This window comes from Athene cunicularia, assembly GCF_003259725.1.
Source record: "Athene cunicularia isolate RWA chromosome 23 unlocalized genomic scaffold, athCun1 chr23_part1, whole genome shotgun sequence".
In the NCBI taxonomy this organism is placed as follows: domain Eukaryota; kingdom Metazoa; phylum Chordata; class Aves; order Strigiformes; family Strigidae; genus Athene; species Athene cunicularia.
The window spans coordinates 2,192,696-2,206,699 of NW_020799130.1; the positions used below are offsets into that span (position 1 = coordinate 2,192,696).

Sequence of the window (14,004 nt, forward strand, 5' to 3'; positions counted from 1 at the left end):
GGGGGTGGGTTTAAATTGCTGGCCTGCCTGAAACATTATTTAACAAGAAAGCTGAACTAGGGAGTAAGCATTAATGCCAAGCCAACTAATAATGAAACTGCTTAATCTGGGTAAAACTTGAGCTAGATATTTCTTAAGGAAAAGGAATTTGGTGAGACAGCCTTTACTCAGACCTCCAAACCTCTTTTGCAATTTCAGCATTCATTTCAAGTGGTTGCAAAGTTACAACTATAACGCAAGGGCCAGGTTTTAAAGTGAGCCTTCAACCTGTGCTCTTCAGTTTCTGAATCGTTTCTGTACATACCAAGGCCCTGCCAGGAGAAGCTGCTGGTTGACTCCCTCCCTAGGTGAACGTGCACTGATGCCTTTTGCTGCCATGATCCAGCACGATGTGGAGTTGACATCTGACTAGTCGTGGAGGAAACAGACTTTTGAGGCAAATTTTAGATGCCACACAGCGTTTAACGTGAGGCTGGTAACTCTTTGGACTGTCAGACCCATAGATAAATCTGATGTGGAAATTTCCTCGACTTCACCATTAAACAATGCAAACCATTCAGATTTGACTGAACGTGATAAAGTTACTCTGACTACCTCTTTGCAGTATTACAACGCTCACGGTAAACTTTTTTTTTTTAAAAATGTAAATTTAATTGCAGATGATTAGTGCAGAAGCTCCCGTGTTGTTCGCCAAGGCAGCTCAGATATTCATAACAGAATTGACTTTGCGAGCGTGGATACACACGGAAGATAACAAGCGGAGGACTCTGCAGGTAATGGAGCTGCTCCCAGGTAGCCTTCAGCTGCTTCACAAACTTGTTTTCAGCTCTTTGTTTCCATAATATGAGGTGTGTTTTGTAGACAGTAACTTTAGTACCTGTGTTTATTGCTACAAACCTGTGTACAAAGCACGGTGTAACTGTGTGACTGAAATGCTTTTTTCTTCTATTTGTTTTCAAAAAAAGCCCCAACAATAACAACCCCAAAACCCAAAGCTGCAGCTGTCAGCTAGTTGTGACCTGCTGTAAGGACTTAGGATAGCTGTAGCTATTGAACTGCTAGCTGATTTTATTTTTTTTTTTCAGTAGTAGTTCTAATGTAAGCTTGTAGATGTTAGTTTGTGTCCGTAAACGTGTAGAGATGAAAACACAAATACCCTCCTCCAGAATAGATTACTATTTTGTCTGAGATCAGTTCAGGCCCTTGGATCAGAGGTGAGAGATTGAGATATTTAGGACCAGGTCGGCTCTCCCGTAAGCTGGCGCAGAGATTGCTGTCGTGGCAAGGAGACACATCTGATTTCAGTCCAGAGCTGTTGAATGGGCATCCAGCCACTCACTAAACTGGGCTAATGCCACTTGCTTAACCCAGGTTTTAATTCAGTTACCATGGGGAGGATATATCTGATACACATGCTGCAAACAAGGTGCTTTGGAAGTACAAGTGCTGACTCAGGCATGTCCTGTTAATAGTTTTCAAGCTTCGATGGATCCATTTATTTCAGAATAGCACTCAGATCCCGATCCTAAGGTATAAGACCTTGAATTGACTCCGCTTTTATTTCTGCCTTGCCTTGCCTTCCCCAGCAGCTGCCATCCCAGAACAGCTGCTCTCCGCACGGACAGTGCAGCTGGAGAAACGCAGTTTCTGCTTATCAAGTATTTGGGAAGACAATTTCTAGTGGAGAGGTCTGAGTTATGGAAGTCTATTCCTGAGGAAATTGGATTGAACCCAATCCTCAGCACAGGGGATGAAATACGAGATAAATCTGTTCAGTGAAAGTTTTCTTCCTGGTGAAGATACTTTTATAATATATGCTGCCTGCAGAACAATAGAAATGTCTCTCTTGTGCTTTCTACGTGATCATTGTTTGGCAATTAAATGCCAAGACAGTATAAGGTTTAGAAATGTCAACTAGCCTGAAATGAGAGGATTGATAGTCTCTTAAATGTTGCCTACGCTGCCTGATGAGTAGGTATCTTTGTCTCAAATCTTGTTCGTATATACGCTTTACAAATTTATCTTCAGCTAATGAGAATGAGATTTGTAATAGCTTCTTGAATTAGCCCTACTTTTTAAGATGGCTTGCAAGCATTTTAAAATGACAGAGTGCATTTTCTTTTTTTTTATTAAGAAATTCATCTTTTTTTGTCTTGGGGGTTGTTTCAAATCTTTAGCAAATACATTTAAGCAGTGACTTACTGCTGGGTAATTCTTTGTTCAGGTCTTTAATGCTTTGACCTAATGCTATTCCTTGCATTACGTTTTTAGGCAAGGTATAAAAGTAAAGTTATAAGCTGTTCTGAGAGGATACTTGCCTTGCCAGTTTTTCACAGAGGCTCGTTGGCTCTTGCACATCCTTTTTCTGATACGTGTTTGGCCAGTTTGCTGAGTATATGTTTTAATCTTCGTGCTTTCTTTTAACCATTTTGTCCTTCCACATGCTGAAGCTTGTTCTCTCAACATCTCTTGGGATTCCCCTGCCCTGAATAAGTGATACTTATCCCTGTTTTTTTTTTTTTTTTTTTTTTTTTTTTTTTTTTTTTTAATCCCATTCCCAACTCATAAGATTCTGCTTATGTTGCTACTAATATTATACATGGAGTGGTCATCCTGGTCTTTACACAGAGCTGCTTCTCAGATATTTTTGGGATTTTAAAATTATTTTTTAGACGAATTCTCAGGTTTTCTTAATGTGCTAAAAGGCTTCTGGTGGTTGTTCTGAGCTCTGTGTAGTGAATTACAGCAGTACTGTTGTGGAGAGCCTGATCAGGCCCGGTGGGGGAGTAGATGACTGTAAAAGCCCAGGTTTGCTCAGGACCTTATTGGACGTCGTGGAGGCCTCGCTCAGCACAAGACAGAGCTGCGGGACTGAAACAGAAGCTTGAGCACCTGGGCTGGAGAAGACACTCTTGCTTGACTCAATTCAAAAGCTCCAACTTCATTTATCCACTGACAAAACAGACTTCTAAAGCTGAAGAATGGTTTTCTCTTTTTGTTGTTCTAGAGGAATGACATTGCCATGGCAATTACAAAGTTTGATCAGTTTGACTTTCTTATCGATATTGTTCCAAGAGATGAACTGAAGCCTCCAAAGCGGCAGGTGAGACATAAAAATTACTGTTGTATTTTCTGTCTTTTCCTTGGTGTGATTTCCATCTCTAGTCAAGAGCTGATAAAGCAATACAGAATCAGAGTTAAACATGAGGTTTGTGCCTCTCTTATGTGTTTATTCATAGGAGTTTTCAGGTTCTTTTTTTTTTTTTTTAATGGAAATAGAGCTTGAGTGGAGATTTGCAGAAGTCTGCCTTGGGGATTTACTCACGTGACAAAAACTACTAAATAGCTCTGATACCAAATGTTGCCAGTGTTTAAAATTTAACTTTAAAAAAATGTGCCGAGTCTGCGTCCTTTGACTTGTAAAGGGAGAAACAGGCTTCTTTGCTTAAAGTGCCACCTCCCGCATCCTTTGGGGCAGCCACTGCTACTGTAAACATCCTTGACTGGAAGCTGTAAGGTGTTAGAAGGAGCTTTCAGTCGGATGTTTACAGCAGCAGGCTGCCACGGTCATCTGAGCCCAAGATCTTTGAAACATAACAAGTTTGTGTGTTCCAGAGCACTTGTTCCCCTCCGTGTTTGAGACAGTGCTGAAAATGCAGTGAGGTGGGGTTGAAACTCAGTCTTGCTGCTTCAGATGCATGAAGAAAAAGATCCAGCTCCTGGTAGACTAGTTTATCTCCTTCACCTACAAGTTTGGTGGTTTGCTGCTAGAAGTTCCCCAGTTTGGTAATTGCTCATCTCTCTTTGTTACAAGCTGCCTGGGCCATCTCTTCTAGGGAAGAGCTCCCCTCGGACAGTGCCACACCTTGCTCAGCAGCTCCTGGAATCATTGCCCAGGACTCAGCTCTGAAGGAATTTCTTCTGAACAGTAAATTTAAAAAAAAAAAAAAAAGTTATAACAATTTATAACAATTCCTTCACCTGGTTTTCTGATACTTTTGAAGGTTTGCAGGGTGTTAGCCTTTGAAAAAAATCCAAGGTGGTCCTTAAAACAGCTTTTCTAGAGAGTGCTACTGGAGAGGCTGGCATATGTAAAACATCTTTCTGGCAAGTGTTTTACTTGGAAGTTTTTCTTTGACATTTTTTTTTTGTTGGGGTTTTTTTTTTTTGTATTCCCATATAAATCTGGATAACATGCAAAAAGATAACCTGTTCTGAGAGTAGAGATCAGCAGTTCCACTGTGAACCTGGATTTTGGAAGTTGCTTATTTTACTTTTTGTCTTTAAGTCCTCATGGTGCAAGTGATGGCCAAAGGGAGGAAATACACGCTTCATCCTTTGTGATAGTGCCCTGAGCTGAGCTTAACCTCTCATTCTGATTTCCAGAAGCAGCATGAGTTTCTAGTAAACGAGGAAAATACCTTTCCGTGTCACAATATGTGCAGGAGAGTCCGTCCAACTGCTGCAGTCAGCTGTGGTTAAAATTAGCATCCCAGTACTTCGTTACAGGTGCACTGGGAACTGTGTGTCATGTACACGTGGTGAGCACGGCACAGCTCCGTCCAGCCCTTCCCTGAGTTCCCTGCTTTATCCCTGCAGCAGGGGTGATTTATCCAAAGATCATTAGTTTGGTATTAAATAAGAAGACGAAGCAGCAGCCTGCACAGCTGCTCTCGGTGCTTTTACTTAACTAGGGGAGAGAAGACCCACATTTCAGTTTGTTCAGCTCGATAAACTGAAACGAGTTGGCTGCAGCCTGAAGTAAGACAGGTTAATTCTGGCATTGCAAGTTCAGTTTTTAGGTGCCTCATTCAGTTCCTCTCCTTTGTTGTGCTGTTTTTGAAGAGTACTCCATGTTTGGGAGGGAGAGCATTGCCCGTATCTTGTCCTTTTGGAGCCTTTTGATTCTACATCGGAATGTTCTGGTGACAGAGCATGCAAGTTCTATAATCAAAGAAATGCCTGAAGGATTTTCAAGGTGTGTAGTTACACGCAGGTAGGTTGCTAGGTTAACGTGTCTCGATGACACGTCACACCAGAGCTGTGTCTCTTGGATTGCACAGCATCAGCAATGAAACCCTGTTGGGTTTTGGGTTGAAACAGGCTTTGGAGATCTGTCAGTAACCGATAAACTCGCTGCCTGCGAACACTGTTGCATCGCTGGAAATACTTCTTATGGCAAGAGAAGTTTAACGGAGAAACGGCTGCCAGATAAGAACGTAGGTTAGGACTTTGCAGTGGAAAACACTCTTGATTCAACAGTGTTGAAAAGTGGCTGCCTGTAGGCTGACAGCCTGCACCTTTTGTCTGGGGGTACAATCTGTATTTTATCTCTACCACGACAAAGATCGTTTGACAAGTTCATGTTGGTTACATGGAAGAGCTGGGAATGAAACCACGGCTGTTACGTTGCTCAGGTAACTAAAGCCAGGGCTTGGAAGTAAAAGGTGGCAAACGGTGTGATATAACCTAGTTCAAGCAGATTTGGATTTAAAGCCATTTTTTCCTGTAGCAAACGCAACTTAACCTGGAATAGATCCCTCCAGAAGTACTCGGTTGCCTCGTTCTGTCAGGATTCAGGTAGGAGTTGAGGATTGGAGTGCTCTGGAAATCACATACCTAAGGACTGGGCTTTTCAGAAACAGCCCCAACTCTTCTGTGCATGCGGTTCTATGGTTAACTGGAGACATGCCCTGTTGAATAGTAATAATATATTTTTAATTTGTTATTAATCCCTCCCCCAAAGGATTTGATTAAGCGAGTAGGAGTAATCAACGAGCTGCCTTATGTAGGAAGTGTATTGCAAGTCTTTGATTGCAGTGGTTTGCAGTACCGTGGGAGAGTCCTCCTGTTTGCTCCGAGAGCCAGGCTTAGAAGTTGGGTCTTGATTACAGCCAACTGTGAACAGCTTAATCTTTGGGGGGTCATTTTCTGGTAGGCTACTGAGAAACCTCCAAGCAGGAAGTCTTGTCTTTGGTTGCTGTCCCTCTGAGAGACCAGCATCTAAGCGAAGGGGCTCTTTTACTCAAGCCTGATGCCCATCTAGACAACGTACATTAATCTTCTTTAACGTGAATAATTCTCTTCCTCCCCAGTTGGATATACTGAAGGTAACCTGTGAGCAAGCCTCGTGTAACGCAGGGGAGTCGAGCAGGCTTGTGTAAGCAGGAATCTACCATGTTGTAGCACGTGTAAACATCCTACACTCTCAGCTGTGAACTCGAGGTGGCTGGGAGAGGATTGTTTACGCCTTCTGCCATGGAGTGAACGTCTGGTGAGCTGCGTCTTCCCCGAGGTGCAAGGTCTGATGCTCCTCTGGGGAGCTTTAGGAGTTTTGATTCTTGAGTGTTAACAGCTTGCCGCTGAACAGAATCTCTGAAAATCTACTTGCCTAAAATATCGTTAATCACAAGGGACTTTAAAAAAGACGTGCTTAGGTAAAACAAACCAGCAGTATTAGAGCCTGTGCTTCTGACAGTGAGCTAGAGCAGAGCCTTTTGTTTCTTCACGCCGGTGAGATATTCCTGCTACCAGCAGAATCAGTTACAAGATGAAATTGTTATGGTTCTGGAAAAGCTGGATTTAAATAAATAAATAAAGGCACGAAAGGACACATCAAGCTTATGACTTTTATTCCCAGAGGTTTAACATCGGAGCTAGATTGAGATTTGTGTTGGGCACGTAGGCCTGGAAGGGGCTTTTGTTGACAGATGAGCCTCTGTGAATCTTCCTGGTGCATTTGCAATTCGCTCTGTGTTAAGATAACAGGCGGTGATGGAATTTACTGATGAGGAGTTGCATGTATTTCAACTATGGTAATTTCACTCACTTGCTTCTCGTAATGAAATTGGTGACTACATTATTATACGTAGGGTATTGGAAATGGTTTTGATTTCCGTATAGCTGAATAAATGAGAGAACCCGTTTCGATTTATCATTTCGGATTTACTTCATTAAACTGTTACGAACGAGGTATTAAAGATACTTTCCCGTGGAGCATGCTTATGGAGGGGGATGTTTGAGCAGGGCGGGGGGGCAGGGCTTTGGATATTGATCTGTTCCCTCCCCGTTTACCTGTTTTTCACCTGTGCTGCAGGAGGAGGTGCGCCAGGCTGTGACCCCAGCTGAGCCTGTCCAGTATTATTTCACCCTGGCTCAGCAGCCCGCGGCCGTGCAGGTTCAGGGGCAGCAGCAAGGCCAGCAGACCACCACGTCCACAACCACGATCCAGCCAGGCCAGATCATCATTGCCCAGCCTCAGCAGGGACAGGTGAGCTGTGAGCAGCGTGCGGGGGCTTCGCAGGTCAGCGGAGCCGGGGAGACCATTGACTCACCTGTGCGTGATGCGTTGCAGTGTCCTGTTCTCACTGCTCGGGCCAGTCGCTACAGAAACACGTTTTCTGGTCACGACGGAGCGTTCAGATACTGTAGTAACAGGGGTCAACTAGGTGCTGGGTCCCCTTTGTGGTGATTTAAACATCAGTGTGGGTGTAGGACTCCCTCTGTCTGTGCCGATGTTTGTATGCGGTGGCTGTGCCGCTGTGTTCAGCCCTTGCTCAGTCCTCACTCACCCCTGTTCTGCCTGCAGAGCACCCCGGTGACGATGCAGGTTGGAGAAGGCCAGCAGGTCCAGATAGTGCAGACGCAGCCACAAGGACAGACCCAGCAGGCTCAGAGTAGCACTGGGCAGACCATGCAAGTCATGCAGCAGATCATCACCAACACGGGAGAAATCCAGCAAATACCGGTAAGACTTTGCCAGCAGACGTGTGTAGCAGTCTTGTGAGCAAACTGTCTGCTGGTGTTCTGGCATGAGACTCTATTAGCTGTGCTTTTTTAACTGTAAGAGGAAGTTTGGATTGAGTGGTGTGTCTCCTGCACTTAGAGAGGAAAAACTAACCCTGTGTGACATGAAGGGGGAAATAAATCCAACCCATCCAGTGTAGACTCATTGCCCACCCCCAGCACTTTCCCCTGAGTGAAGTAGTTACAATTAGGAAGCAATAAATAAAAAACATTTCCTGGATAAACCTTAGTTCATTACGACAGCATGGTTTCAATAAAGCACAATTAACTTCTTTTTGCCTTTACTTGGTTCTGCATCTGCAATCTGAAGTCATGACCTGGCAGACTGAGTGGGAAAGGTGCCATCTGTGAGTTATTAATAAACTTTTTATGTTAGAAGAAATATTTCTACAAAATACTTCGAGCTGGTAGGAGGAATGGCTTTGCAGAACCAGAAAATATCTCCTCACTTCCACATCAACATAGACCTGCCGTGACCTTAAGAATGGGATGAGGTTTTGAGTACCCAGCATCAGCAGTAACAGTCTGGCATCTGTCCTAGGTAAACACGTGGGTGAAAAAATAATGTCACGTTTTTCCCCCACCTCTGTAACTTATAATCACAACAAAGCTAGGTCTTTTTGGTTCCCATCTGGAAAATTTCACACCTCTTAAAGAAAAAAAAAAAAAATCTATCCATTTCTGTGTACTTACCCAGCACCCCAAAGGTCAGACCAAGTGACCAAGACATGCATTTCACTTTGATTTCTGTTAATTAAGAAGTGTACCCACAGCTGTGGCAAAACGGATCCTTCACACAAGTTTTGCATCTCAAGATTTGCTAAGCTTCCCTCTGTACATCTGGCAAACGTTCGTGCTTTGACACAGCATCTTGAAAAAGGTTTAGATTGTGGGTGTTGCCAGATTTTTTTCCAATTCGCTTCCAAATTCTTTTCATCTCTTAAGTCTTCAACTGATTCCTACTTCTTGGCTTAAGGTGTTGGTCACAAAGGAAGTGAATTGCTTGCCAGATAGGGTGGTTTACTCCAAACAATCTTTTTTCTTCTCTGCATTCTCCACTAGCTTTTTTACTTTTTTTTTTTTTCCTTCCTTTCCTTATGAAAGTCTCTGCAAGATACTTGTTCTTCAAAGCATTTTGGAAGGAGATCTCCACCTCCAGCCTCAGTGAACCCATTACAACAAAACTGAATGTTGCAGCATCCTCCTTTGGTTCAGCAATAAAAGAACAGTTCAGACTTATTTTCCAGTTGTCTCCAGTGCATGCTGTAGCTCTCTACAAGAAAGGGGCTTGGAGATCTGCTAGAAGAAAGAATTCTTTTTAAAGTAGCTGTGAGGGGGCCACAACCTTCTGCAGAAAGTACTGCTCTCTGCAGAGGTGGATCCTGTTGCAAGTGGCCCCTGTTGGTTTAGGAGTGTGAGACTGGAGGGTTTTAATCTGTGTCTGCTTTTGTCCAAGCTTATGCTTCTACCTTCCTCTTGCCCGGGGAGCACCTAAGAACAGGGAGCTGTGCCTGGTCCTCTGCAGCTTCTGACACTGCGGAGGTGAGACAAAAACTGCCGAGTGCCAGAGCATGGTGTCTTTTGAGTCTCTTAACAATTGTAAAACTGCAAAACAGAGCAATTTAGGAGCACCGTTTTAATTAAATAGTTGCAATTCGTGCTTCTCTATCTAGCAGAGATACTGTTTTGACTATAATTAAGAGGATTCTTCTTAATCACAGCGTGTTGCAGGATTGCAGTTTGTGCTGACAGAAGCATCTTTCCCCTTGCTCACTTCCAGCGAGTGAAGTAGAACAGAACGTGGAGCCGTGCGCTCGCTGTGAGAGGTTTTCAGTGCTCCAGCCTGGAAAGAACGCGTGGTTCAGTTTGAGAACAACAGTCTTTGGTCTCTTCAGTGCTCCTGTCCCTTCTGCTATCTTTCTACCATGCTTTTATTTTTCCCTTGAGTTTCCTCTACCTTGATACAGTTAGTGCTCTCTTCTGATAGTTCCTTTCACTCTGGTACCTGTTCAGGTTCAGCAAAGAATCTTTCCTAACGCAAAATACGACAGTTCATAAAGCTGGTAGTGCCTCTGGCGATTGCAGGAGTGTTGAGAGAATCTTACTAATGTTCTCTGCTGGTTTTCCACGTGCTCCTGATACCGTGTGCACTTCCCTCCTGGGATTTATTGCTTACTCTAGAGCCACGGGTTGCCTGTGGAAGGGTGGCTGTTATTTTTTTTCTAAAAACTGAGAAAAACCTGGAAATGTATGTGTCAATTAAACGGTAATCATGTGTTTGTCTGCATTAATTTTGTGTCAGATTTAATCCATATCTTAGCTAGACCTCAGTGGGCAGGTTCTTTTGGAGCTTATTCTCATTTCTGGAAGAACACTCGTTCTGAATCGCTTTCATCCATTCTGTTAGCAGTATAGTTAAAATCTAAGCAGGAAGCCCCCAGTGTGGAAAACACGATCTGCTGGCAGATCTCAGTGCAGAAACAAATCCTTTATTGAAATGTTTATGCTCATGTGGAGTTTATTTGCTCTTGAAATAATATTTGAGCTTTTAGGCACAGCTGGTGAAGTCAGCAGCATTTGTGTAAATGCCAAGACCATGTTCTAGGCACTTGAACCTTTGTCCGTGAGCAGTTTTCAAGTATTTTGTATGTTCTTCTTTCCCCTTATTTAAAAAGGGGAAAAAAAAAAAAAACTAAAAACATTTTTGGTATATAATTAACCTTAAGACTACAAATCTAAATGTTCTAAAGTTAAATAACACTAAATGAAAAATTCAACAGCAGTATCAATCATACAGCGACCTTATTGCCCCTCGGATGTGTATTGGTAGTATTGGCTTTTTATATCGCAGAAAATGCAAGATGAGAGTTGAGGTTGCCATGATGACATTGTCTTCATATCCCACACCCCCAAGCATCTAACCTTGCAAGATCAGGGTTGCAGGAAATGAATTTGCATTTAAAATGTTACACACAAAGTATTGACACAGAAGATATTGGCCTTTGCCAGGCGGGTGTTGATGTTGGCAGAGCTGTATTAAAACTTTCCAAATATTACCCTGCAATATTCCTGGGTTTTGTCATCTCTGCTGTCTTTATGTGAAAATTTCCTATACGTTCTTTTATTTATTTTTTTTTTGGCAGGATATAATAGGAGTGTCATTATGTGCAGGTAGCTCGTAACAATCATCCTCATGTGAAACGATACATCAAAGCAGTAACTTGATTCTCGTAACCAAAAAGAAAAATAAGTGTTCTCAAAGCTCTCTGAAATTTAGCAATTAATGTGCTTTAGCTACTAACTGCCCACTCCCGTTCTGGAGAAAGGAGTAATGTGCTTCCTCGGGGTTTTACTTCGAGAACCTGCAGGAGTCCTGCGGGCTTCACTCTTGCTTTGGCAGGGTCTGTGGTAGTGGCTCATCTAAACTGTTAATCAACTAAAGCTTCCCGGTGTCATCTATTACTCTGGCTTCTGTTGTGGAAACAAGAAGGCAAGTTTGTGTGTTTCAGGTTACACAGTTATCTGTTTAATTTTCTTTCCCTGCCCCCTCCGCTTGTCTCCAGGTTCAGTTGAATGCTGGCCAGCTGCAGTATATCCGCTTAGCCCAACCCGTGTCAGGCACCCAGGTAGTCCAGGGGCAGATCCAGACGCTTGCAACCAATGCACAGCAGGTATGCACCGTAACAGCAGGGCTGACATCAACTGGTAAAGTGTTGTTCCCTAGCTCCTGAAACTGCAAATTCCAGTCGAATTTACCCAACTCTTGGGCTAGGATTCCTGCATTTCTTTTCTTCCTGTTCCTTTCGTCAGAGTAATAAAGCAAGGAGCAGAGCGGAAGCCTCCTTGTACCTGTACGTGAAAGGTGCATGCGTATGTGTGTGTGTGTGTGTGTGTGTGTGTGTCTCACTGTATAAAGCTCACGCTGCTTCTGAGCTGATTGCAGGTAAAACTTCAGTTCATCAACCTTCTCTTTACTTCTGCTCCTTCTGGCTGGGTGAGGGAGGAGCAGCCCTGCAACCTCTCAGGAAAACTATCGCAGAGGTGAAACATCGAGACCAGCACTGCTGCCAGCAGGTTGTCTCATGTTCTTGTTGAGGCTGGTCGCTAAGGGATTCTTCTCTGCCTTCAGAGGATAGGAAGGCTGCTGCTTTTCTGTCATCCTGGAGGCCGCGTTCTCCTCATGAAAGCCAGGGAGGACGTGCTTGTGTTTGGTTTGGAACGGCTGAGCCCCGTGTCCTTTGTTCTTGGCGCGCGGTTCGCACCAGCATGACTGCGGGCCGGCGGCATAAGCTGCATCTTACCACGTGGTGGGGTAATGACGTTTGAAAAGAGTCTAAAAAACTCTTGAAAGGCAGCAGCAGAATGTTGTTAGTGGGGTTCTGTCCCTCTCGGAAGTGCCGTCAGTGATCATCCTTCCCTTACCCTTGTAGATAACGCAGACGGAGGTCCAGCAAGGACAGCAGCAGTTCAGCCAGTTCACAGACGGACAGGTAAGGAGGTGGTTGCTGCTCCATCCCTTGGAAGTCGAGGGCTCAGAAGGACTGTCCTAAAACCTGCAGCCTCTAGCAGATGGGCTCCTCCTGATCACACGCTGCTGCTACTGAAGCTTAACCAGGAGCGGGATAAGCGGGTGTTGTGCTGCTTTTTTGAACTGGGGCAGACTCTGCGTTCTGCTGCACTTGTTTCAAATGAACACAGTCCCCTGCACTCTGGGTGGGATCTGGTTTAGCCCTGAGCTCAGTTTGGGTGTCAGAATGCACAGAATTACTTGGTTACGATTTAGCAGCCAGTGCCTAGGGGCGATTGGTTGTCTGGTTTGGGGACAGGTTTTATTTGGACCTGAGAGTTTGCTGGTAACGCCGCCGCTGAGCTGGCAGCGCTGTGCTCGGAGGGAGCCGGGTGTGCCGAGAGCTGACGGTCCTTTCTCTTCCCTGCTTCTGTTCTCTGCCAGCAACTTTATCAGATCCAGCAAGTGACCATGCCTGCAGGCCAGGACATCACCCAGCCCATGTTCATCCAGTCCACCAACCAAACCTCAGACGGCCAAGCCACACAAGTGACAGGGGACTGAGCAGGGACGCTGTGGCAGGTCCCCTCTGCATGGAGACGAGCACGTGCCAGCCTGACCTTTGCCATATCAACCTGGTCTGACGATTCCATCTGCTTCTGTGTATCTGTACTCGATAGGAAGCCTATAGTAGGCTGCAATCTCCGGTGCACTGTACATCTTCCTCTGGTGGGTATGGGAGAATATCCAACAGACACTGACAAGAATGCAATATTTTTGTTTTTAGAAATCGATATTTCAGTGTATTCCGCTGCTTGTTCAAACCCATACAACTGAACGAGAACGAATCAAAAGGAATTTGTAGCATCTGGTTGAACAACGTGTAAAACGTTTTTACCCAGTGCAATTACTGAAGGGTACTGCATCTGGGTTGTTGTCAGAGCTTTATTCCTGGCATTCTGTTTGTATTTTTCCTTTGAATAGAGCTAGATCCAGTCCTCCTGTCTCAGTGGTTTATTAGGGGTGTATGAGGGGACAGTGTGTTAGATTTTCCCCTCCTGCCTAATTTTTTGATAAGCCGGAGCATTGGCTATATGCAGCTTGAGGGGCAGGGAGCAGGGGAGGTGTAATTAAAGTGAAAACAAACGAAAAAAACAACCATTCCTTGTATTATGACTGTATTTTCTAAGGGCAAAAGCTTCTTTAATTTGGCCTGGTTTCTTCCAGAAACACTAATGGAAATCTGGACAAACCCCAGCCCTGCTGTTAACTGTTGTACCAGCCTCAGTTGATGCATGTAATATAAGCTTCATAAAATGAAATAAATTTCCTTTGTAAGATAACGTGTGTGATTTCTTTGAGATCCAGTGCCCAGTCTCTCCACCTGCCAAGCAAAGAGCATCCTGGATCCCTGGAAAATGTCACACCTGAAGTCGTGAAACCACCAACACGCTTTAAAGGAGCCCCGAGAGGGGTTTGGATGAGGGCTCGGGTGTCCCGAGGGGTGAGACCAGAGGGCTGGGGGTGCCTCCCAGGGCCGGGGGGGCTCCCTGCAGGATGGATTCACAGCGGGTACCCAGCCTGCACCCCCCCTCCCTGCAGCTCCTGTGTGCAGGGTCCAGCCGAAACAGCAGGGAGGAGATTGGGGCAGGTCTGAGCCAGCTCCAGAGGTCGGGTTTAACTGAACAGGC

The 14,004-nt window shown here is 44.5% G+C and overlaps 1 protein-coding gene across 3 annotated transcripts in view; it reads left to right on the plus strand.

Annotated features, from left to right (window-relative positions):
• NFYC (nuclear transcription factor Y subunit gamma) overlaps positions 1–13,656 on the plus strand; it is a 28,383-nt gene extending 14,727 nt beyond the window's left edge. Inside the window, exons 5-12 of one of the 3 annotated variants that reach the window (XM_026863416.1) lie at positions 660–773; positions 3,008–3,103; positions 7,097–7,270; positions 7,589–7,747; positions 11,370–11,477; positions 12,237–12,296; positions 12,758–12,885; positions 12,923–13,656. In XM_026863416.1, the coding sequence (XP_026719217.1) occupies positions 660–773; positions 3,008–3,103; positions 7,097–7,270; positions 7,589–7,747; positions 11,370–11,477; positions 12,237–12,296; positions 12,758–12,877 (831 nt within the window). In that variant the 3' untranslated portion in view covers positions 12,878–12,885; positions 12,923–13,656. Of the gene's footprint in view, positions 1–659; positions 774–3,007; positions 3,104–7,096; positions 7,271–7,588; positions 7,748–11,369; positions 11,478–12,236; positions 12,297–12,757 lie in introns of all 3 variants that reach the window. The other 2 variants (XM_026863415.1, XM_026863417.1) reach the window with 2 other exon arrangements.
• Positions 13,657–14,004: the final 348 nt, after the last annotated feature.